We start from the raw sequence: 22,939 nt of genomic DNA, 5'->3' as shown, positions 1-22,939 counted from the left end.
AACCGTGAGCAATAAATACTCAGCTGTATTATATATCCTTTTTATTCCAAATAAAGGTTCTTTGTGACTGGAATTATGCTTGTCTAATGCGGTTTGCCAGCGGAAAACATGCAATAACAATTGTAACGCTTTTATCCAAAGCTGCTTACATTGCATTTTTAACCCATGGTTTTACATTTTGCCCCGGGGAGCAGTTAGGGGCTGGGTGTCTTCTCTGGGACACTTCTTCATGGGACATGGAGCAGCCGGGGTTTGAACCGCCAACGCCTTTAAATGAATACAGGATGTAACAAATACATATTCCACATACACTTATGAGGTTTTCACACATTTCCCTGTTAATTAATTTGTTGATATGTCATATATCCCACCATTTTGACATTTGAGAGGTGTAACGTCGCTAAACGGAGCAGCGCGCGGGATCGACTGCAGCACTTCCTCGAGGCGGAGAGACGGGAGCGCGCTCCGCGGCCACGCGCACGGAGGGGAAGTGGAAAAGGCGGAAGAAAGGACGTTGAATAAACTTGCCAACTTCTAGCCGACTGGCTAGCTAATACCGTTAGAGACTATGTTACAGAGAACCCGGTAACTTATTTATACTCAGAGTAATTTAGCTAACCCACCGCCCTCTCTAAATCCAGTCACTACATCAACTCGACACGACCGCGGGACATCTTTCAAACAGACGTTGTTCCGCCGACCCGAAGCCATCCACCGTTACAAAGTCACGTTTAGCTGTTGCTAAAGTGCTGTGATAACCGGTCAATCGCACCGACGTTACACACAACCGGTCCGCTGACTCGGCGGGAGTCGGCCTCTTTCTTCCTCCGGGGAAAAGTTGCCCGCGGTCGGCGGAGGTGCCAGCGAGGCCTGCGGTCGAGGAGGCTGCATGTGTGAGGACTGTCGGCCGGCGAGGAGTGACTCACGCAACGTTAGCTAAACAATGTCGGCCCAGGCACAGATGCGAGCGATGCTGGACCAGCTCATGGGGACGGGGAGAGACGGTGAGCACCGCCGCCTGAGGCGGAGACCGACGTTTGGACCGAGCAGGGCTGGAGTTTGTGTTGTTGCTAACATTAGCCGCAAAGCTAACCGACGAGCCAGTCAGTGCGGCATGCTTTGCGAGCCAAGCTAGCTAACATGAGGCTAGGTAGCTAGCTGGCTAGCTACCTGTTGTGTGTGTGTGTGTGTGTGTGTGTGTGTGAGTGAGTGTAAAGGGCAACTCGAGCTGTTGCTTTCATCCACATAGAAAACAAAACGTCGCTCACACGTCGACGCTGCATTTAGTCTTTGTCCGTGTGCTCTTTTATCCGTAGCTGCCTTTCTTTCCACCAGATGTTGTCATTTTATCAGACTCTTGAGCAGTTAACTTTTAGGGTTTACTGAAAAGATGACTCATTGATGGCAAGTCTGAACCTCAGTCATTCACTACGTATCATGGCACGTTTCAGTCTTTGCACCAGCTAACAAGCGCTCTTGTGGTTTTCTAAGGCGATTCCATGCGGCAGAGAATCAAATTCTCAGATGAGCGGGTCTGCAAAAGTCACCTCCTGGATTCCTGTCCTCATGACATCCTGTCCGGCACCGTGAGTATCGCTCCCACAGACGTGTCCTGCACTGAAGGAGTGCAGCATTAGAACAGCGTATATCACAGCGTTGGCCCCACTCCAGCATGTAGGACCGAAACGGACACAACGTCTGCACGTTTAGGTTGAACGTGTTGGAGGACAGACCTGATCCCCGGGTCAAATGTCTCACTGACTCAGGGTGACATGGAGGGCACGGAGTCTACAGCGCAGACTCGACAAGAGCCCCATTCTAAATTTGAACTTGTCCAATTCCTGTCCTTCCACTCAAGTTGACATATTGTTAATACAACAAAAACTCAAAAACTTGCATTCGCAAGCAGACTTGAGTCAACACTCAAATCAATTAGTCAAATCCAGTGTGTTGTTGTACAAATCAAATGGAAGACGGAGAGTGTGTCCCTCTGCACTCTGTTAATGCGCTGTACCCAACCACATGGAAACACGGTCTGCGGTGGATAACGTTGTGTGATGTTCTACGTCGGGATCACATGCATTAAGAAATGAACGGAAAGACTAATCTCAATGATGAGTGACAAAACATACTAATGCAATCCGTGGACGTCTTTCTGTTTGCTGCAGAGAATGGATCTGGGAGAGTGCATGAAAGTCCATGACCTGGCGCTCAGGGCGGACTTCGAGATTGCCTCTAAAGAGCAGGAGTACTTCTTTGAGCTTGATGTGAGTAGTACACACGCCCGAGAACCCCTCATGTCCAACTCTGGCGAAGGTCGCGGTTTTGTTCTTTGACTCCACTGCGATCAGTGACGCAACTCTGTCATAAACATGTCACACATGCCAACCTTCCTTTTCTGAGTGCGCAGCTCACTATTCCAGGTAGATCTGTTTGGTCTAAGTGCTGCTGTGAAATTTTGACTAACTGCAGAAGAAGTTGTTGGTCCATTTTAAGCAGCAACAAAGGTCTAAATACTTAATTATCTTTGAACGTAATTAAGAACCGTACTTGTAAATGCTTGTATTTTTTCCACAGGCTGCTGAACATCTCCAGTCTTTCATCGCTGACTGCGACCGCCGGACCGAGCTGGCCAAGAAGAGACTTGCAGAGACGCAGGATGAGATCAGCGCTGAAGTGGCTGCAAAGGTGCTAATGCCTTGCTAATCTTGCTAATCTTTTTTTGGGGGGCACATTCACACCCTCTGGTTATCATGATTCTGTGTGAAGGAATAAAAGTTTATTCCTTATCGCTCCTGCTCTGGCAAAGGCTGAACGCGTCCATGAGCTGAACGAAGAGATCGGGAAGCTGCTGGCCCGGGCGGAGCAACTCGGGGGCGAGGGGAACGTAGATGAGGCCCAGGAGGTGCTGGAGATGGTGGAGAAGACTCGAGGCTTGAAGAAGGAGGCAGAGGTCAGGAAGTTGATCGCAGCTTCGTTAGAATAAAAATCTGTATTTGCAGTCGATCCATGTTAAAATATTTAGTTTTTGTGTGTACCTTGATTCCAGCTGCACGGTCCCGTAACCTTTTGTCGTTGCAGGATGTGTACAGAAACTCCATGCCGGCCTCCAGTTTTCAGCAACAAAAGCTTCGTGTGTGCGAGGTGTGCTCTGCCTATTTGGGTCTTCACGACAACGACCGTCGTCTAGCCGACCACTTTGGAGGCAAGCTGCACATCGGGTTCATTGAAATCCGCGAGAAGCTGGATAAGCTGAGGGTGAGGGCAGCATACTTTTTAATTTTGCTCGATTATCGTTCAGTGGTAGATTTTAGTTTCGTTTCCTTTTTTATTTGTGCTGTTTTTTAGTTCTATTCCATTTTTTTTTCCATCCAGAAAGCAGTGGAAGAAAAACAAGAGCGAATGCGATCGAGAAGACGAGAGGAACGTGAGCGCGATGACGAGAGGGAGCGGCAGTGGGAGCTGGAGCGCGAGCGGGAGAGGGAGCGCGAGCGGGAGAAAGAGAGGGAGCGGGAGAAGGAGAGGGAACAAGAAAGGGAGCGTGAATGGGAGAGACAACGCGAGAGGGAGAGGGAGCGAAGGAGGTAAGAAACGGCTTAATGTTGCTGCTGCGTTGGAGGAAAAAGGTCTGTGTTTAAACTGAACTGTGTCCTTGTTTAGGTCCAGATCCAGAAGTGGAGAACGATACAGGTGAGTCTGCTTTCAGTCACATCGCTCAGTGGCAGACCTGATGGAATCAGCTGCTGCTTGGCTGACCTTCAGTTAAATTCCGTCTCTCTCCTTGAACTATTGTTCCAGGGACGGGGGCACCTCAACATCTTCCTCCCACCACTCTCGACGCCACCGCTCCTCTCGTTCCAGAGAAGAAGGCGGCGGCGGCGGCGGCGACCGGGAGAGAGAGAGGAAACATAGACACAAGGAGCATCATCGCTCACGCTCCCACTCTCACAGGCCCAAGAGGAAGAGGTGGGGCTTGAATCCATCACTGCAGCTTCCACAAAACCGCAGCGATGTCCTTCTGTCGTCGCTGCGGTGGGCATCGTACCACCGCTCTCTGCCCTCGCGCCGGCACGATGACCGCGATGATCAATCCCTCGCTGGTGTTTTCTCGCCCTCCAGGTCCTCCAGAGAAAGATCGTCTCACACTCGCGAACGGGAGCCCTCGCCGTCCCAGGAGATGTCCAGACCGGGCGCAGCGGGAGAGGGCTGGCGTGAGGACAGGCCGGAGTACGTCGAGTGGGAGGGCGGGGAGAAGCCCCCCTCGGCGGACGCGGCCCGGCCCAGAGAGCGGGAGCGGTCCCTGTCGTACGAGCGGGACCGCCGCTCCAGCTCCGAGGAGCGAGAGTCCGGCGAGATATGAGCGGATGCCTCAAGTCTTGCCTCAAGGATCGGATGCGTTGCTTAAGGAGAGCGGGGAGGCGCGTGTGTGTGTTGGTGCGAATGTGTGTGCGTGTTCATGGTAGGAGCGGGACATCAGCGGGGGGGTGAACGGAGGAAACTTAATGTGGGCATGAGGGAACAACTTCAGCGGTGGCGGTGAAGGAAAACATGCAAAACCAACTTTTATAAGTCTGAATTTGTGAAGCAGTGTGGTCTTTTATTTTTATGCCATCTTGTTGATTCTATGTAGTTATTTTGACAATGACAAGTGAGCGAGGAAACGGCAGCCCTACTTTGTCTTTTTATTTTGTTTCCCCCCCCCCCCTTTTTTTTTTTTTTAAATCATTAGTTGCAACCTTCAACGTTGACACGGCGTGTTTTCTGTTCCATAAATAATCCGTGGGGCTCGGAGGCTTCGGATTCGTTCACACGGGTCAGACTTGTTCACGCGGCGTCCTCGGCAGTAGAGTTTTTGAAAATGAGTCGTGTTTGACCGAAGGCCTTTCTGATGCTCGAGTCCGATTTGCGGCCTTCAAGCCATAAACACTCATTTGAGAATTCCAATTAGCAGCTGCGAGCCTGCCTTTAAATATCCGGATGCGGCGGTGAGCTCGTACTACCTAATGAACTCACTCGTCCGCCCCTGAAAGAAGTCATCCAAATGCGTTCACTCGGTTCCTGCATATTTACATACTGACACTGAAAGAGCCAGGAAGTCCTGTTTGCTGTGATACTACATGGATGTACTGGGGGAGTCTTTGCTGTGCCACCATTACATGAATAAAATGTTCTGCTTCTATTCAAATGCAACGTGTTTATACAAGTTTCTCTTTGTCTTTACCGTGCTGTTGGTGCTAAAGAGTTTGGAAAAATTAAGCATGTATAGTTTTTGACGGAACGTAAGTGCTGTGGTCCAAAGATTTAGGGTGTATATTTTAGCCTTTTTGCTTTTCGAAAGTACAAAATAAATATACAGTATTAATCTAAAGTCTGCACACACCTTCTCATTCAATGTTTTTTTTCCATATTATTTGGTAAACCAGAATATTTTATAGTTTGGGTTGCAGCCACCTTTTTACCTTGATGGCAGCTTTGCACACTCCCCAGTCAGCCCTTGCTGCCTTGTTGAGCTTTTCTTCCATATGTAGTCCTTCATGGTGTTTATGTCACCAATATTATTCTACAATGTTGAAAAACATAAAAGAACCGAGAATGTGTGAAAGTACTGTATATGGCTAAATGTGTTTTGGCTCTAAGCAAAGACAATCCATCTCATTCAATGAAGCATTATGGCCTAGAATTATTGTTATAAATTTAAATGATTTCAAAAGTAAACAGAATAGCACATTTCAGAATAATATACAGTCGCTGGGCACTTTATTGGACACTTGTTTAATTGCTTGTTGACAGAAATTGCTGATCAGCCAATCACATCGCTGCATTCAGGCCTGTACGAAGTTCAAACCGAGCATCAGAATGGAGAAGAAAGGGGGTTTAAGTGACTTTGAACGTGGTTGTCGGTGGCAGACGGGCTGTCTGAGTACGTCACAAACCGCTGATCTACTGGGATTCTAGCGCACAACCCTCTCTGGGGTTTACAGAGGATGGTCCCAAAGAAACAAAAGACCCGTCCTGCCTTGTGTCAACCGCTCAGCGAACTGCAACGCGCCCCGCGGCCCGTGGGTGGCGGACGAGAGCTGCCCTTCTGCCGAAAACGTCATGACGTCACGACTCCCGCCGCGTGGAAACGTCACGACGTCGTACGCCCATTCGGAAAAGAAGCGCGACGGCTCAACCGTCCCGGCAACAAGCCCCTCGGTTCGCGCTCGCTCGCCGGCCGCGTGAGAGGCGCGGAGCGGAGCAGCATGGCGCCGCTGAGGCCCCTCAGCCGGCTGCCCGGCCTCAACTCGGCGAACGTCTTGGTGAGTTTGCGCTTCTCTGAGGCGCGAGCGGCGCGTTAAATACGTCCTCGCGTCGCGTCCCGCTTCTTTAGACGTCTACTCCACGGACGCTGGAGCCCCGGGGCCTCGTTTATAAGCGTTGCGTACGCATGTACAATATATTCTATGCATGCATAATGTAAACCGGGGGCTTTCTCTTTTGTTAAACAAATTAAGAAAATAAATTCAAAAAAAGAAATGAACTTCAACACGAAGGTGGATTTTCAATACATAAAATGACCTTTTTACTAACCAAGCACCGCTTTGTAAAAAGCAAACTTGACGGAGAAAAATGTGCGGTGCTTCACGCAGGCTCGGACCCACAAAAACGGGTGAAATGAGAAGAAACACGCAAATGTGTGTAAAAGTGTGTAAAACTAGACTGTTGTAAGTGAAATGCCAATACTGCCTCATAAATAACACGAACACCCGATCGATCTGCAGCGTAAAACAAACAAATACTAATTAACACATTTTCAAAAAGAAAAGTGAAATATGTTCTGCAATAATATCGGCATGTTATTAAATTCATCCTCAAAACACAGCTGTTGCTCGTCAGATGCAATCGGATGGACGGTAATAAAACGCCGTGATGACGTCACAATGCGTGATGACGCTGATGGCTGATCTCGCGCTCTTAGGAGACGTGGCACATGGAAGGATCGGCGCTGTAGTGCAGCGCACCGTCGGCCTGTTTAAGGGCAGATGGCGCTGGAGGAGGTTGTTGTTTGCTCCTGAGAAGCTGTGAAACATCCTGCGTGTGCTGTGCTACATGATGTGGCTCAGCTTCCAAACGCGCCTCGACCCCCTGACGCCGATGTTGGCCCAGACCCCGTCCCTGTCCCCGATCCCCGATCACTGCCGCCAGTCTCTCATCAAGAGGGGACAGCTCCGGTGCCCCCCCCCCCCCTCAACGCTCTAAAGACAGTGGAGATGGTTGTGGATTTCCGGCGGAACAGAGCCCCACCCTCCCCCATCACCCTGTGTGACTCCCCCGTCACTATTGTGGATTCCTTCCGTTTCCTGGGCTCCATCATCACCCAGGACCTCAAGTGGGAGCTGAACATCAGCTCCATCACCAAGAAGGCTCAGCAGAGGTTGTTCTTCCTGAGGCAGCTGAAGAAATTCAACCTGCCAAAGACGATGATGGTCCACTTCTACACGGCCATCATGGAGTCCGTCCTCTGCTCCTCCATCAGCGTCTGGTACGCTGCAGCCACAGCCAAGGACAAGGGCAGGCTGCAGCGCGTCATCCGCTCTGCAGAGAGGCTGATCGGCTGCAATCTGCCGTCCCTGCAGGACTTGTTTGCTTCCAGGTCTCTGAAGCAGCTAAAAAGATGGCAGCCGACCCCTCTCACCCCGGACAAAACCTGTTTGTGCCCCTTCCATCTGGCAGGAGGCTGAGGTCCATCAGGACTAAGACCTCCCGCCACACCAACAGCTTCTTCCCGTCGGCAGTCGGGCTCATCAGCAGAGCCGGTCCCCCACTGACTGACTATAACACTCCACCGGTCACTCCCCCTCACACTGCACACGCCACTTTACTGTCATTTTTTACTTTGTTGTCACTCGTCACTTTACTTGTTCGCTAGTGCACTTTATGCTTAATATTTTAAAATATTTTAAATTTTTAACTAACTTTATTCTCTTGTTGTATACAACCCATAGCCTTATTCTACTAACCCATTGAATTACCATTTCATTTTACTTTATTTCATTACTTGTGCACTGCTGTCTTCCTTGTATGTTTGACATATTTTGGCAATAAACGTTTCCTGATGATTTCGCAAAAGCTGCGCTGCATTTAGAAGTGAGTGTGATTTATTGAGGGAAAACTGCGTAGGACGTTTTATAAGTCTGAATATTTCTGTGCGTACGCACGTCCTGCGTTTCATCCGTACGACACTTCAGGCGCAAATCATACGCAAGCTTTTATAAATGAGGCCCCAGATTGTTCATTCAAAATATGAATTACCTAATACATTTGAGTCGAGTTTATTCTTATGAAATAATATAGTTTTAATCTTCAGCGTTAACAAATCTATCAAATTAAACATTGTAAAGAATAAGCCGTGTTTTTCGGATTCACATATTTCGTGTGTGTGAGAGTTTTGTTGTTTTGTCCTCCAGCTGGTGGAGAGCGAGGAGCAGTTTCAGCAGAGATTAGCAGACCGCCTGGTGGAGGAGACCACGTTCACCGTCAATGTGTGAGTACCGAGCACCATGTCGTCATGGAAACCGCTGCGTTCAGCTGTCGGGAGGATGTGGTCAGTAAGCACGCGGCTGGCAACGCCATCCGCTACAGGGACAGTTGTCATTTTGACCGTGCAAAGTGTTTTCAACCCTCGTATGACTGGTGACGTGAGCGCGTTGTCGACCTCTTTCCCATCCGCACCGGCCCTCCGGCGTGGCCTTCGCTGTACCCGTCCATCAGGAGGCTGGCCAAGAGTCTGCCTCTGCCCGTGGAGAACGAGGAGAGCCGGCCGAGGATCGACCTGGTGGTGTTCATCATCAACCTGACCTCGGAGCTCAGGTATCTTCCAAAGCCTTCGTCTTATTCTAACTGAAATGACCCGGAAGTACTTACAAGGCTGCTATGATGAATGATCTAGGATCTAAGGGAAGGAGCTTCAACGCATACTTGCTTAGCTCCTTTACCATAGGAACGACTGGACCATCCTTTAAAAAATAAAGGAGATCTATCCATCCCACAATTCCTTGGGGCTGCGATATTTAAATAGTTTCATTCGGTCGTGGGCGAGAAATAACAATCACGCCAGAGAAACGCAGATCATGTAAGTAACCGTTAGCATAACTTGGAGATGTTTAAGTAGGTGAACTTTCAATAATCTGTCAAATGTATTAATTAAATTATAGTCTGGCTGCTACAGACTGACGTCACTAACGTATCATGAATTCTCCTAACCATTTTTCCTTGACGTGACGTTTTCCACAGAGAAATCCATATTGACACCCTATTAAAATAAAGTATTTAGTTTGTCTGATCTTTTTTTTGTTTGTTCATAGTTTACAGTCAGCAGAAGCTTCGGTGAAGTGTTTGGACCACAGATATTTCCTTGGAAAAGTCTCCTTCATGGTCACTAATGGTATGGCGACTTGTTTATTTGAGCAACGACAGTAACAAGATGCCTCCCAGTGTTTGTGAAATGGTCCAATTTGCCTCTTGTAGCTCGTAACGTGGCGGCCCCCGGCGAGCGCCTGGACGCCGTCAGGAAGCTGGCTGCCTCGCTGCACTGCGCCCTGCTGTTTGCAGAGGATCAGGTTTGTATCTGCGTTAATGGTGGTTTAAACCTCACACACACACATGCTACGTCTTCAGCCTTACTCGCCTTACATCCACCATCGAGCAGAATTCCAGGTCGAAAGTCTGGTCGTGTTCCTTCTTCAGGGCCACACAGCAAAAGGCCGGACAAATCACTCCTCTTGCACTCAAGCTGGGTGAGAAAAGGATTCGCCTCAATGTCCAACGGTCATACTGACCCGATGAGAGACGATGAACGCAGCCGAACTCTCCCTGAGGCTTCCGTTAAATCATTCAGCGGAGTTGGCTCACCTGCTACGAACGACCGACGCGCACACCGATCCACTCACAGGTGTTGACATGCATCGTGCATAAGCGTCAGCGTAAACTCCAGTCTGAGCAAACACAACCAACTTCTTTGTGTGGGTCAGAGTAGCAAACGTTGTGTCTGCAGCTCTTTTCTGGTGCGTTTTCTAAGCCGTCCTGTGTGGCGTTCTTCCCCCTCCAGACACCAGACGGCGTGACCAACGCCACAGAGAGGCTGCTGACCATCCTGAAGGTGGCAGCCGGCCTTGTTCCCATGACTACCGCTCTCTACCTGTCCAACCTGACCCGCAGCACCGCGCTCCGGGACATCGACCAGCCGAGCTTTGATTAAGTTGTGTTTGTGCGCGCTCTCCCAAAAGAGATTTCCCCTTTTTGTTTGACGTAATGCATTTGTGCAGCTGCAGTTTTTTTGTTCAGACTTGCGGAGGACTCCTTCAGCCTCTTGAGTCAGGCTTTGATACGGTGTCTTTATCACCATAGAGCTGTTGGCGTAAAGCTTTTACAAAGCAGCCGTCTGTCTGATGGACGCGTGTTTCAACAGGGCGAAAAGGGACGTAAGTTATCACTGTTCATTATGGTCCCGTTACATCTTCACATCCAAATCCTATGAGTCGCACACAAGAACTCCATGTAGGCCGTGTTAATTACACTTCAGTTTCACTCGTCGTTATTAAAGTCACGAGTGACGCCGCTAATTGGCTGTTTGTTTCGACGGATCCCTTCTTCTCACAGTGACTCATAGCTACAATAAATCTCCATTTCTTGATGCATAATCAATAATTTAAAGATTATCTACACCGTTACAACACTCACATAGATTTGTCTAATGGTTTTAGCGGATTAGAGCTTTAGTTGATTGAAACAATGTTGTTTCCATAGTAGCTGCTCTAACTTTGAACCTGAACAAAGGTCTAATCGTCCTGCTTTAAACAGGCATAAAGAACCTGTGTTGCATTTTAGAATATACTGCGGGAACCAGAAGAACCTGGTGGTGCATTGCTTAAGTCAATGCCCAGTGTATATAATTCTAATGCAGCACCATATGCCTTTATGTACATAATGTGTGCATTGATGCTTTTAACAAAGAACGTATGTCAACACAGTGATATTACACATTAAATGTTCCTGTTGCCACTGATTGGATTTAAGTCTTCTGTCCTGAATACCAGTAAAATGCTTAATTACTGACTAGATAGCCAAGATAATATGAATAAAGAAAATAAATGTTGCAAAACAGACCAGTGTGTTAGTTTGACTTGTCCTTTACCAGTTTAGATCAACCTCATATTCAATGGCTTCATGCTGCATTAACACCAAAAGATGAATTTAATGAAGAACGGGCGTCTTGGACACACTGACGCTGCATGGTGACGTTGCTGTGTGATGCATTCAAGTGTTTGTTATTTTTGCTTGTGTGTGTATTTGAATACTTGATGTTTTCTACCTGAACTGAATTCCATCAGATGCTGTGTTGTTACTCTTTTGAATCTGGCGAGCGCAACATTTTCTTCTGAGTGATGCGACCCTGCCATGACCTTCTGCGACCTCCACCCTCAGCCGGTGAAGCCCGTCTGTTTGTAGGCGGCACCCATGTCGGCGAGGACGACGGCCATCACGTTCTTTAGGGCTCGCTGCCCGGCGCCATCCGGCCACGCCTCATCTCTGTCAGGAATCGCTCTCATTTAAATAAATCACTCTTACTCTGTTGAGTTCCCCCACCTGTGGCCCTCCTGCTCCCATGTCCCCGGTGGCCTTGTGGGTTTGGTTGTTTGTTGCAGGTGCTGATTGGGGTGTCGTCAGCTGGCTGAGCCACACCTCAGCCAGGGTGGCACAGCCTTAAATACCGTCTCCATTCTGCACCCAGGGGGGTGCTGAGAGGACCTGGTGCGTCTGGCACTGGACCGCTGTGCTGTTCTCTACATCCACTCATATCTACGCTGCGCCACTGATCACTGATACCACCTTATGGGGAGGGATTGTTGTAAACCATAGACTTGTTCCTGCTTAGTAGCTCGCTCGTCCCCCTGCTTTGCTGCTGTCTCTGAGCCAGAGACACGCGGGGGCTCGTCCAGTCCTCGTCGACCCGGTGGGACGCTGGAGTTCGGCTGGAGTAGCGGTTGGTTATGACAGGTTGGGGAGTGAGAATGGGGTGACTTGGTCTCTGTTGGGCCTTCACATTGATGTTACAATTAATCCATAAGGACCCAGATACCTTTTTTTCTTTGCTGTTTGGGCGGCTGGCAGAGAGTAGAAACTGGTTAGATGCTGATTGCACGTTACCTTTGCAGTGCATTCTGACATGTAAGGCGTTGTTGCCTGAGACATACCGCCGGAGGTTCAGGTCTTGGGACACGTGGAGTTTTCCAGGGAGTCGACGCCTCATTTCAGCCGTTTCTGTACTTCACTGGAATTTCATTCATTATGCGATTTGATGCTTCTGGGGTTCCGTGAGTTTAGACCTCGGGATGATGCTCTGTACAGGTGGTTATTTTCATCCCACAAGAATCCGGTGGGAGGAGGAAGCCGGCCCTCAGCATGGTGAGCCTGAAAGGGCACGTGGTCAGTTGCGAGCTGAGGTTGGTGACCAATCTGATTACCGTGAGGGGAGGCGACATTGGAAAGCTGAGAGCCCTGTTAAGACAATTTACGAGTGAGTTTAGTAATGCACATATTCAATCTGTTGCATTAGCTGTCCAGGTCCGAAAGGTCAGTTGCGTATTTGCTCCGTCTGTTATTCCTTTGTGCGAGCAGGTGGAACCTGGAGTGGATTACAGTTTGGGACAGTCTGTTTTCTCAGGTAAAAATACTGAGAGAAACGGGGGTTTTAAATCATTCATTGTGAGCGATGTGCTGTCTTTTTCCCTCAAAGGTCCAACACTGGGGAATATACCCTGATGTGGGGAACGGGCTCGGATGTACTGCAGTGACTAGGTCGCAGAGCAACGGGCCGATCCTGCACTTGGAGAGCTGTTCAACCAAGTGCTCCCCAGGATGGATGGAAAAGGGCTGCCAAGGGTTCTCTGCTGGAAGATAATTTGTTGTTGGAGAAGGTTTTTTAAGGGCATTTGGGAGTTTGAAAGACGTACGACTACGTCCTCAGGTATTTCTTTTGGCCTCGCGTGAGGAGGGATGTTCAGGCTCTTGTCATCTCCCGCCTGGACTACTGCAACTCCCTCCTGGCAGGTCTCCCTGCCACCGCCATTCCACCTCTGCAGCTCATCTAGAATGCAGCAGCTCCACTGGTCTTTAACCTTCCTAAGTTCTCCCTCACTCCTCCACTCCTCCGCTCTCTTCACTGGTACCGGTGGCTCATCCAGTTCTAAACATTGGTGCTCACGTACCGTGCTGTGAATGGATCAGGTCCAGCTTACATCCAGGACATGGTCAAACCCGACATCCCAACCCGCACTCTCCGCTCTGCATGTGATAAACTACTCGTTCCTCCCTCACTGAGAGCAAAACACTCGACTAGGTCTCGACTCCTCGCTGTCCTTGCGCCGAAATGGTGGAACGAGATCTCTGAAGACACCAGGACCGCAGAGAGCCTTCACATCTTCCGCCGCAAACTAAAGACACACCTCTTCAGACTCTACCTCGACTAAAGACTAACAAATTGTAGCACTTAAATTGTACTTGTGACGTCACTCATCTATAGCAAATTGTAAATTGGCTTATTTGAGGAAATTGCACTTTCTTGTTTCTTGTTCTCCTGAGTTTGTACCCTATGGTTGAATGCACTTATTGTACGTCGCTTTGGATAAAAGCGTCAGCTAAATGACATGTGATGTAATGTAATGGATGTGTCTCGATGTATGAAAACATGTCCTACCTGTCAGGTGACGGGCAGAGCTCACTGTACAAGTACAAGAGGAGGAGAGTGATCTGACCTTGGCAGAGGCATTAACCGGCTCATCACACGAAACTTCATGACAAAGTCAGCCGTGATCTGGGGAGAAACGGGTCACGTGGTTCAGATGAAACTAGTCCTGTAACTCGATAAAACGGGACTCTAGTAGACTTTGGATGTAGACGATCATCTTCTGGCACCACAAGATTACTTTGATGCAAAGATACTTGATTTGTAAATGACTCAGAACAGAATGTGCCTCAGACTTACTGACTTAAGATATAACTATTCTTCCAAAAATGTATTGACGGGGTCGTTTATTTAATTTCTTTATCTTTCATCTCGCTAAGGCATGTAGCCTCCCTCTCCTCATGCAGTTCCCATGTAAATGAGTTTAAGTTTATCGTTTATTTAAACTTGTATGCATATTTGAGATTCCTAGTGTCGTTTTCTATATTTGTTTATAATATTATAGTGTCGTACAATGGTTATTTATCCGTCTTCACTGTTCACGAACAGTAAATCGGAGAAAAACACCCGTCTGTTGGGTTTCCTGCAAAAGTTTAAGCCCTCCCACTCGTATAGATGATTGGTCCAGAAAATAGCTCCATGACCTTTCATCCAATAGCATCTTTAGCCAGCGTCACGTGGCCTCTCCCAGCACGGAAAAGCCGGCATTGAGCTTGAACGCGGTTGGCTGGAAAGTGTAAGTCTCAAGTTAAAGGATATTTCGTCACTCGTGCAGGTTTATTATTAAAGTGGATTGTTAGAGTGTTGTCCAACATGTTGCAGGCTCTGAAGGGCGTCAGGCACCTGAACATCAGCGCAATGGAACGAGCAGGTACCTTTATAAAACTACGTGCTAATGTTTGTTTACTAACGTGTTTTAAACGATGACTTTCACATTGTTTCACGTCTGTGTGCGCGGGCCGCAGACTGAGGCCGGTACAAGGTCCATTGTTCCGCATCGGCGCTTCTGTTGTTCTGGCGATCCAGTAAACCTGGACGCCGTGAAGTGGAAGCTGCCACAGACCATGTGAGCAGGACACCGCAGCTCTCAGGGAGTCCGTTGACGGGTCGCCTGCTTGGCTGCACAGTGTTCAGGTTTACTGAACCTGCAGAAAACGCCTCTGCGCGTGCGTTTTGGACCCATAGCGACGTGAAGCGGAGCAGCAGCTCCTGTTTGTGTGCACAGCAAGCAGAATGTCTCGTGTCCACTTTCAGAGCTGTCCATCCCGGTTCCCTGGGGACAGCTGAGAGGGAGAGTCTGGGGTCCTGATGATGGTCGCCCTGTGCTGTGCCTGCACGGCTGGTCCGACAACTGTGGCACCTTCAACACCCTCATTCCCCTCCTGCCCAAAGGTGAACCCAGCTGATCCCACACTGTAGTTATTAACGTGCACGTACGTTTTCATTCCATTCGATCCAAGCTGCCACTCCGTGGGAAGGACATTCAGGACATTCTTTTTCTTTACTTTTATACATTCAGAAGTATTTCACATTTCCTGAAGGAACTGCATCGTTATGAGGGAAGAGATGTTAAGAATTGAAACCGTTTCATGTGTTTCAATTATGTTCTAATTCAACTCTATTTACTTTTTTTAATTCCTAAAAAAATAAACCGTCTTACCAAGGACTCGCTCACCATCACCATGGTAACCCTTGATTGCTGCTTAATCCTCTCAGCTATTTAATCAAACCATAAAAGGCACAAGAAGCTCTCCGGTCTGACTAATTCTTCTCCTGATTACTGACCCACATTTATTCATTTGAACGGCTATTTGCTGTAGAGAATGTTGCATTTCCTTAGTTTATTCTAGGTATTTGTTCATCTGTGAGACTGAGCACTCCTCCCTGTGGGTCCTGTCAGAGTGCAGATACGTGGCGGTGGATCTGGCCGGTCACGGCTTGTCGTCGCATCGTCCCCCCGGGGTCTTCTACACTCCTCCGACGTACGTGATGGACATCCGAAGGGTCGTCGATTGTGAGTGAGTCCAAGCGATTGCACAACATCTTAAAGCCACAAATTCAAATCAAACCTCGGTTTGCTCTCCGGGTGAGGAGAAATATCGAGTTAAACCTTCGGAAGCGTCACTATTGTGATTATATTCTAATTCTACCACCCGGCTTTAGTGCATCTGTTGCGCAGTTAAACCGCAGCAGGGCCGAGGTCTGCCGACTACAAACCAGTATTCTGTGATGTGACCCTGAATCTGGTTGTAATGTGTGACGTGACTCCCACAGCTCTGAAGTGGAGCCGCTTCTCCATCATTGCCCACAGTATGGGTGAGTGCAGCTCCGCAGTAGTGTTGGCACCTTTAAAATGTGAATTGTGTTATATTTACAGTACAAACACACTTTGCGGGGTTTTTTTTCAGGTGGTAACATTGCTGGAACGGTAAGCGACGGTGTCCTGGCGTGATGCTCTTGCCGCTACACACAGACTGACTCTGTGGAGGCGGTTTTGCTGCGTCGTGGTATTTAGTCCCGCTTGTGTTTTGTACAGTTCAGTTCTCTGTATCCCGAGATGGTGGAGGCTGTCGTGCTGCTGGACTCTTATGGATTCTTCCCGATAGATCAGGTACTTGCACAGAGGTCATTTGGGTTATTTGCTAACAGGTTTCAGAGCGGTACATGTTGAACTATATTCTTGTACTGTCGCTAATTGTTAACCCCGAAATCTGATCACTATCAATCTGTTCAACGGTGAACAAAACCTGAAGCCAAGCATAGACCCATATAATCGAATAGAGGAAAGTAAACTTGTATGTAATTACAAGAGATGTAATGTTTTTCTAGACTAATGAAAAAGGAAGCAATGAAGTTTGCTTCTTGAGTGAACAATGTTTTTTTCCCTGGAGAAATACATTATTTTGGATGTTATTACTACTGTTGGGAGATTATTCCATTGTTTCACGCCTATGACATGGAAGTATGATTTGCGGAGGCGAACTCTTGCGTGTTGGAATTAAAAAACGATACAGAATTCAAGGTCCTATCGTCCCCACTGGCTTTCAATCATACTTTTCCCCGAAGGATCACAAAACGGGTAATCGATGCTCTTTTATGGCCTTTAATTGAATTGGCAGAAACCCTGGGGTCACTAAACCTGTAGAGCAGTACTGCAGAGGAGAGGAGGCCGGGATGCCACCGATTATCAGAGCTTAACTATTGTGGGCCCAAAGGTCATATCGGTTTGAGACTCTTGATTTCCATTAAAAGGCTTCCTCACGATGACTAATGATATTCTACATTGCAGGTAAACGGAGAATAACGCAAAGCCAGTCTGACATGTTGAAGACTCCGTCCTGTCCTCTGGCTGCTCAGCATTCATCATGTTTTTGCCTTCACGAGGTTTTCAATGTGAAGAGCGGAGCTGGACAATCCCTCACTTCTTACTTTTTTTTTTCTTAAAGAAAAAGATGTACCAACCGATGAGGCAGGGGATGGATGAGATGCTCCAGTTTGACAAACAGACTGCAGAGGAGAAGAAAAGAGTCTACACCTACGAAGGCGCAGTAGAGAGGTGTGGCATCTTCACGTTGTATTTAACAGACGACCAAACATCCACAAATCGTTTCCCGTTTCCTTCAGGCTGTCGGCTGCAAACCCGTCTCTGTCGGAGCAGTCCGTGCGGATCCTTTTAGAGCGAGGTCTAGTTCAAGTTGAAGGAGGTACGCCTCCACATTCATTTAATCCTTGTTTTGGCGAACCCCGTTGTTCTTAGAACACGTCTTTGTTCCCACGCTGACGATGGAAGGCATGTGTCTCTTGCAGGCGTGGCGTTTACCCGGGATTTCCGTATCAATCTGGTAGGTTTTCACTGAACCGTTCATTGTGCGCAGCCCTTACATTCCGTGTGCAGATTTTTTGCTCTTTTTGTTTTCAGAAAAATATAATCCGCATGACTTTGGAGCAAAGCCTGCAGTTGCATTCTGGGATAAAAGCTCCCATGCTTGTTATTTTGTAAGTTTTGTAAATTCTTCCTCCCAGATTCGTTATTCCATCTACCAATTCCAGTGCAACAGTAGAAAATACACCTGCCCTTTTCTTTGTCTTATCAGAGCAGAGGACGGCTTTGAAAAATTATTTGTTGGAGAGGATAAGAATGTTTTCTCAACAATCATCCAGGCCTACAAGGACCGAAACGTGAGTATGTTTACAGCGTGTTTGTGCAGGTACGCTTCATGTCCGTGTTTAGCCGTTAGGCCTGTGTGTAATTGGGGCTTTAGTAGGCGGACAGATGCAAAAGTAGCGGAGTCGTTCAATATCTTGGCGGCAGCACAGCTCTTTGTAGCGGGGAACCTCGGCGCTGACCTACATACTGCAGCGTGGTCAACAGAACAGAAATAAACTTGGAGATGATAGGAACGCAGCCAGCTGCTGTGCAGCAAAAGAGAAGCTTGCTACGTCAGAAGATAATGGTTTTTATTGTGTATAATGTAGGATAAATGCAGTTTGTCATCTCCTGAACCCGCAGCTCCTGCAGCCCAACAGAGCTTTTATCTCATTTTGCTTTTAGCTGTTGTCACTGTGCTGGTTCACTCTCTTTTAGTGGCTTTCAGATGTTCAGTTTTCAACGCCCTTAAACACAGAAATGGCCTCCAGCAAACGGCAAACACAGTTCGAGTAACTGGGGAACGTGGTGGAGCATTTAGTAGCGATAGAGAGGGAGATTTCCATCAGGGAGTTGGTGGCGACCAAAATCTGAGCTAAAGGAGAGACGACATTAGACTGATGATCTGACCGGACACACAAACACACAACTCAGTGATTCCTGATGTGCTGGATGTGTAAATATTCTTATTATTGCATTGTGTGAACCACTTGTTTCTGCTGCAGACAGGTTTCCAGCAAAGTTAATCATTGCAGAACGTCAATATTTCCTGTCTGTCTTTCAGCACAAGGTGGTAAAAATACCAGGCGATCATCACATCCACCTCAACAACCCGGAGGTAGTCGCTCCACTTGTGTCCGACTTCTTGATGACCAAAGTGTTGACTCGGCCGGCAAAACAAGCCAAAGAACAGACCTCGAAGATGTAGCCCAAACAGAATCTTCACATTACCACCATGAGTTTGTAATAATATAACACAGTACTACAGTAATTATACTGTGCTCTGAACACTTCAACCTGTAAATGATTTGGTGTATTTTATTATATATTGACGGAATGCTGGCGGACCGATGTTTATGCATTTGAAGAAAATGACACTTGTGTAACACAACAGTTAAGATTTGAGCAGCGAATAGTTAGAATTAGTAACTTGTTTCGTTAATGGTCTGATCCTGTACAGCTCCAGATTCACAGTTGATAAATAATGACTAAATTCATGTTTAAAATTGAGGCAGCGGAACCACAGTTGTCGTCTTTTACCATGCACACATTCTGTGTCAGCACAGGGCCTTTACTGTAATGCCAACAGCAGAAATGTTAATGAGGGAATTTGGCTAATTGGAGGTCATGAACTAAAGTGTTGGACAGGTACATTCTAAAGGCTCAGTGTGAAGGATTTGGCGTCACACACAAAGTGAAAGTCCTCCCCGGCACCGAGCGGGTCGCCGAGCTGCAGCGGCTGAAACCTCTCCATCCAGAGCCGCTGGTTTGTCAGTTCTTTGCTACTCTAAATGTTTTTCCTGTCGCGGAGCTAAATATACACGCTTCCTTTTACTTCATGTTGGATTAACGAGCAAATTAGACCACCTCGATTTTCTCTATAGGGACCAAAGCGATTCGTTAGATGTTCATACATGGAAACACTGTTTCAAAGTCCTTTACGCACAATTTAACTAAAAGGAACGTTTGACGGTGTCACGTTTCACCTCTGGCCAGTGTGTGGATTGGTGCTTTGTACCGGTAACTACACCCAACCATGGCGGAACTTACCTCGAGTATACCTCTGCCTCACTGCAACCGGGTGTCAGGATGTCAATCACTATTTAAAGAATGCAGCCCTGCTTCAATTAAAATACATCTCAAGATTTTACACACAAGAATCAAACTCGAGGTCCGATTACCAGTCTTCTAGTTTTATTTTTACAACAGACCGCTGATAAAGTCCTTGGTTATTCAGTCCGGTGGACTCTATTCTCCTGGTTCCCAGCAGTGCAGACTGCTGAGCATCAGCAAACGACTGATCCATCGCCTCGTACCTTCTGCCTGTGAGGATTGTTTAAAATGCACAGCGGCAGGCGAGTCTTCCAAGTCTACTCTGCAGTCTGCGGTTAATATTTGAGCTGCGTCCTCGTGGTTAATCTCTGGACAAAGGCGTCAGCTAAATGACACGTAGGTGATGTGAAGTTAGTGAGCCGAGGGAAGACGGAGTTGAATTGGGTCGATTTGGACTCAACAAGTACCTGTTTGCAGCCCGTCTACAGTAATACACCCTTCAAACTATGTCAGAAAAGGCTTTTATTTTGAAGGATCATCTGCTGGAAATCCACAAAACTGCAATCAAAGAGTAACTGCTCGTGTAAATTCTTTTTGTTAGAGTGATAAACTGAATGATAAGACAATCAAAGACTTATTTAGCGTCACCTCAGAAATGGTTGTAAGTGTAAGGGCTTAAAATGTGTAAAAATGAGTGTAAGGGCTCAAAATGCTGTGCGGGTAGTAAACATTTAAAACATCAAGGAATCAAGACGAAATTTATATATCTATTCATGAAATATAAAAATGTTTTTAACGAAGCCATTTTGACAAAAGTCAAAAAAGTGTTGTTGAAGTGTCCTATTTATATTTACACCATTTAAAACCCTCAACAGACTCAACTCTCACTCAACTACTTCAGCTGAATCCTTGAGGGTCCAGGATCAGGGTTCAGGGGGAGTTTGGGATCCGTAGAGGTGGATTGTGTGTTCGGGCCCTCGGACTGACCAAGATAACCCGGTTACTTTGGACCGGGGACGGGACGCATGCTGAGCTCTGGTCCATGAACGGACATATGAGCACATTACAAACCGAGGACTTTATAAAGTGTCACACGTGTGTTACAAGTAGGTCTGATTTAAATCAGTGGAACACGCTGGTAAAAGCTTTAAACCTCTGAACAAAATCCAGCATTTCTCAAATAATCAGTCCCGTCACGATGCATCACGTGTGCGCTTAGCGTGTCACAATTTTCCTTTGAAGTCTGTTTCACTCGGCTGCTTTTTGTGAATCTGCCGTTTAAGTGGAACACGCTAAAAATGGCGGTTATTAAAAAGAAGAGACGCCATCTTCTGACAGCTTTTGCTTATGGGGGCCTGTCCTCTGTGTTCAGCGTAGTAACGGGACAAAAGATGGATGGATTTTCTTTTTTTTACTCCATCAAACACTGCAGCTGCCATCAGTTGCCCCCCAACGCTCCCTTTTTGTTCTCAATGTCACATAAACTGTGACGGAATGGATTTTTTACGCAGCGGGTGTCGAGGGGGCTCCTCCTCCTCCAACCCCCCCCACTCCCCCAAAAACTGATTATAGTTATATAACTTTCCCTCCCACATCTCTCCATCCTCTCCGCCATCAGCAGGGGTAGTTGTCATGGCAACCCCCACCCTTCCTTCCTTCCTTTTTTCTTTTTTCCTCTCTGGAACGTCAGAGCCAGGAGCTTTACAGCCTGGCATACAGCCTCTGTGCCGCTCGGAGGTGCACATGCAGGAGCCGGAGCTGCGACGCTGGAAAAAGCGATCGGGTGATTTGATTCGGACTCGCACATCGCAGACCGTCTGAGACCGGGACAGGTGAGCCCAGGGGCTGTTCTGTCCTACTTTACACTGCTGTGCTCTGTTGTTAGATTGCCACACCAGTCTGTGTCTGTTTATTACTCTTCTGCTGGGAGCTTGTGTGATTCCAGGCCGCCCGTGGTTCTAATGAGCAAAGTGTGGCTGGAAATGTTGGGATGCTGCAGTGTGTCACGTGGGATGTATCTTCATCCTGAAGGATCACTTTAACAAAAAACTCTCCTCCTTTCCTTTGCTTTCTCCATCATGTCATCGCCCCCCCGCCCCTCTGTTGGCACAGCAACGATGTCGTGGCTCTTCCTGGACTGGTTCGTCCCCCTCTACCTGCTGGTGTCCGTGTTGGTGCTGGCGGGCTTCGGAGCGTGCCTGTACTTCCTCGAGCCCGGGCTGCAGGAAGCCCACAAGTGGAGCAGCAAGACGGTCCGGCATCACCCGCTGGTGGCCAGTGTGAACTGCAGAGACGATGACAGAAATGCCCTGATATGACGGAGAGGGGGAGGCGGCGCTGGGCAGGGTGGGGAGGGGGAGAGCAGCATCTGGACTGGGGTGCTGAGCCAGCACCTTCCAGGAGATGGAGACGGGAAATGGAATGTGGGGAAGATTGCTCCGTCCCAACATTCCAGCTTCCCTCTGATCTCAAGCACACTTCACGTTGCGGTGAGGGAACGCACAACAAGGAGAAGCACACTTCACACAGGTGGACGGAGGACATGTGATGGTGTAAAGCTCACCGCCATCTTATACTCGTGCCAACTTTTACGTACGTTGTTGTAACGCATAAATCAAAAGGTTTATTCATATCAGAGAAGAGAAGGGCATGACACCGGTGGACAGTTTGGGGGGAGGGTTTCTGATCACAGGCTGACATTGTTAGTGCCAAAATGCCAGAAAATGGTGTTATTAGTGACTTTGTTCATGGTGCCAAGGTCATCTGAGATTACACAAAACAAGTATTTGGTGACGCTCAAACGTGTTTCTTTGTTTGTTTCCATAGTTTTTACCTGACGGCCTGGTGAGCAAACTGTTGGTGATCATGTGCTTCATTTGTACAAAATAAAACTGTTCAATCCTCGACTCTTCAGATTCACTCTCTGCATGATGTTATATAGTTGATCATATCTGAGTAATAATTTGTCATAATATGTCATAATTTAACCCATGTACTTGATTACTTATCCTACTTTATTCCACTACATCCATCTGAACCTGTAATAAGTACGCTTTTGAATGAAGAATTAACCACAAAAAGTAAATACAAACCCCAAATAAGTTGCAGGAGACTCAAAATACAGATTTGTGTTGCTTTGTTTTTGTCCTTCGCTTCCTCATTCTTCTTCTTAACATTCTTCTAATTACTGATTAATCCTGTGAGCCTTTGGATGGGCCCCCGACCCCTACGGGTTAAGACAAACTAGTTGTCCTCAGACAAAATACTACCAACAAGACCACATACAGGCTGCA

At 47.6% G+C, this 22,939-nt stretch overlaps 3 protein-coding genes and 1 long non-coding RNA gene across 5 annotated transcripts; all 4 read left to right on the top strand.

Annotated features, from left to right (window-relative positions):
• The first annotated feature begins 222 nt into the window (after positions 1–222).
• LOC120825234 (putative RNA-binding protein Luc7-like 1) lies at positions 223–5,185 on the top strand. The gene is made up of 10 exons (XM_040186742.2): positions 223–1,004; positions 1,492–1,586; positions 2,169–2,267; positions 2,578–2,688; positions 2,810–2,953; positions 3,082–3,258; positions 3,376–3,584; positions 3,661–3,690; positions 3,799–3,966; positions 4,120–5,185. The coding sequence occupies exons 1-10, from the start codon at positions 944–946 to the stop codon at positions 4,358–4,360; spliced, it is 1,335 nt and encodes a 444-aa protein (XP_040042676.2). The 5' UTR covers positions 223–943; the 3' UTR covers positions 4,361–5,185.
• Positions 5,186–5,788: 603 nt separating this feature from the next.
• On the top strand, positions 5,789–11,047 carry pane1 (proliferation associated nuclear element). Its single transcript, XM_040186743.2, has 6 exons — positions 5,789–6,302; positions 8,451–8,527; positions 8,755–8,853; positions 9,348–9,427; positions 9,511–9,602; positions 10,091–11,047. Exons 1-6 carry the CDS (start codon positions 5,985–5,987, stop codon positions 10,238–10,240), a joined length of 816 nt encoding a protein of 271 aa, XP_040042677.2. The 5' UTR covers positions 5,789–5,984; the 3' UTR covers positions 10,241–11,047.
• A 3,320-nt stretch (positions 11,048–14,367) lies between these two features.
• Positions 14,368–19,103, top strand: serhl (serine hydrolase like). Of its 2 annotated transcripts, XM_040187253.2 has the most exons (13): positions 14,368–14,462; positions 14,549–14,597; positions 14,981–15,118; positions 15,627–15,740; positions 16,001–16,042; positions 16,135–16,154; positions 16,263–16,337; positions 17,173–17,282; positions 17,351–17,430; positions 17,534–17,568; positions 17,646–17,722; positions 17,821–17,905; positions 18,658–19,103. In XM_040187253.2, the coding sequence occupies exons 2-13, from the start codon at positions 14,585–14,587 to the stop codon at positions 18,799–18,801; spliced, it is 933 nt and encodes a 310-aa protein (XP_040043187.2). In that variant the 5' UTR covers positions 14,368–14,462; positions 14,549–14,584; the 3' UTR covers positions 18,802–19,103. The 2 variants fall into 2 exon arrangements, with proteins under 2 accessions (XP_040043187.2, XP_040043186.2); XM_040187252.2 differs by having other exon boundaries at positions 14,449–14,597.
• A 1,469-nt stretch (positions 19,104–20,572) lies between these two features.
• On the top strand, positions 20,573–22,550 carry LOC144383403 (uncharacterized). The gene is made up of 2 exons (XR_013450751.1): positions 20,573–21,478; positions 21,759–22,550. It is a non-coding gene; the product is annotated as an uncharacterized LOC144383403 (long non-coding RNA).
• Positions 22,551–22,939: the final 389 nt, after the last annotated feature.

This window comes from Gasterosteus aculeatus, chromosome 9 (genome assembly GCF_964276395.1).
Source record: "Gasterosteus aculeatus chromosome 9, fGasAcu3.hap1.1, whole genome shotgun sequence".
NCBI classification, from domain to species: Eukaryota; Metazoa; Chordata; class Actinopteri; order Perciformes; family Gasterosteidae; genus Gasterosteus; species Gasterosteus aculeatus.
The sequence above is the reverse complement of the archived record's forward strand: the minus strand, read 5'-3'. Positions and strand labels throughout refer to the sequence as shown.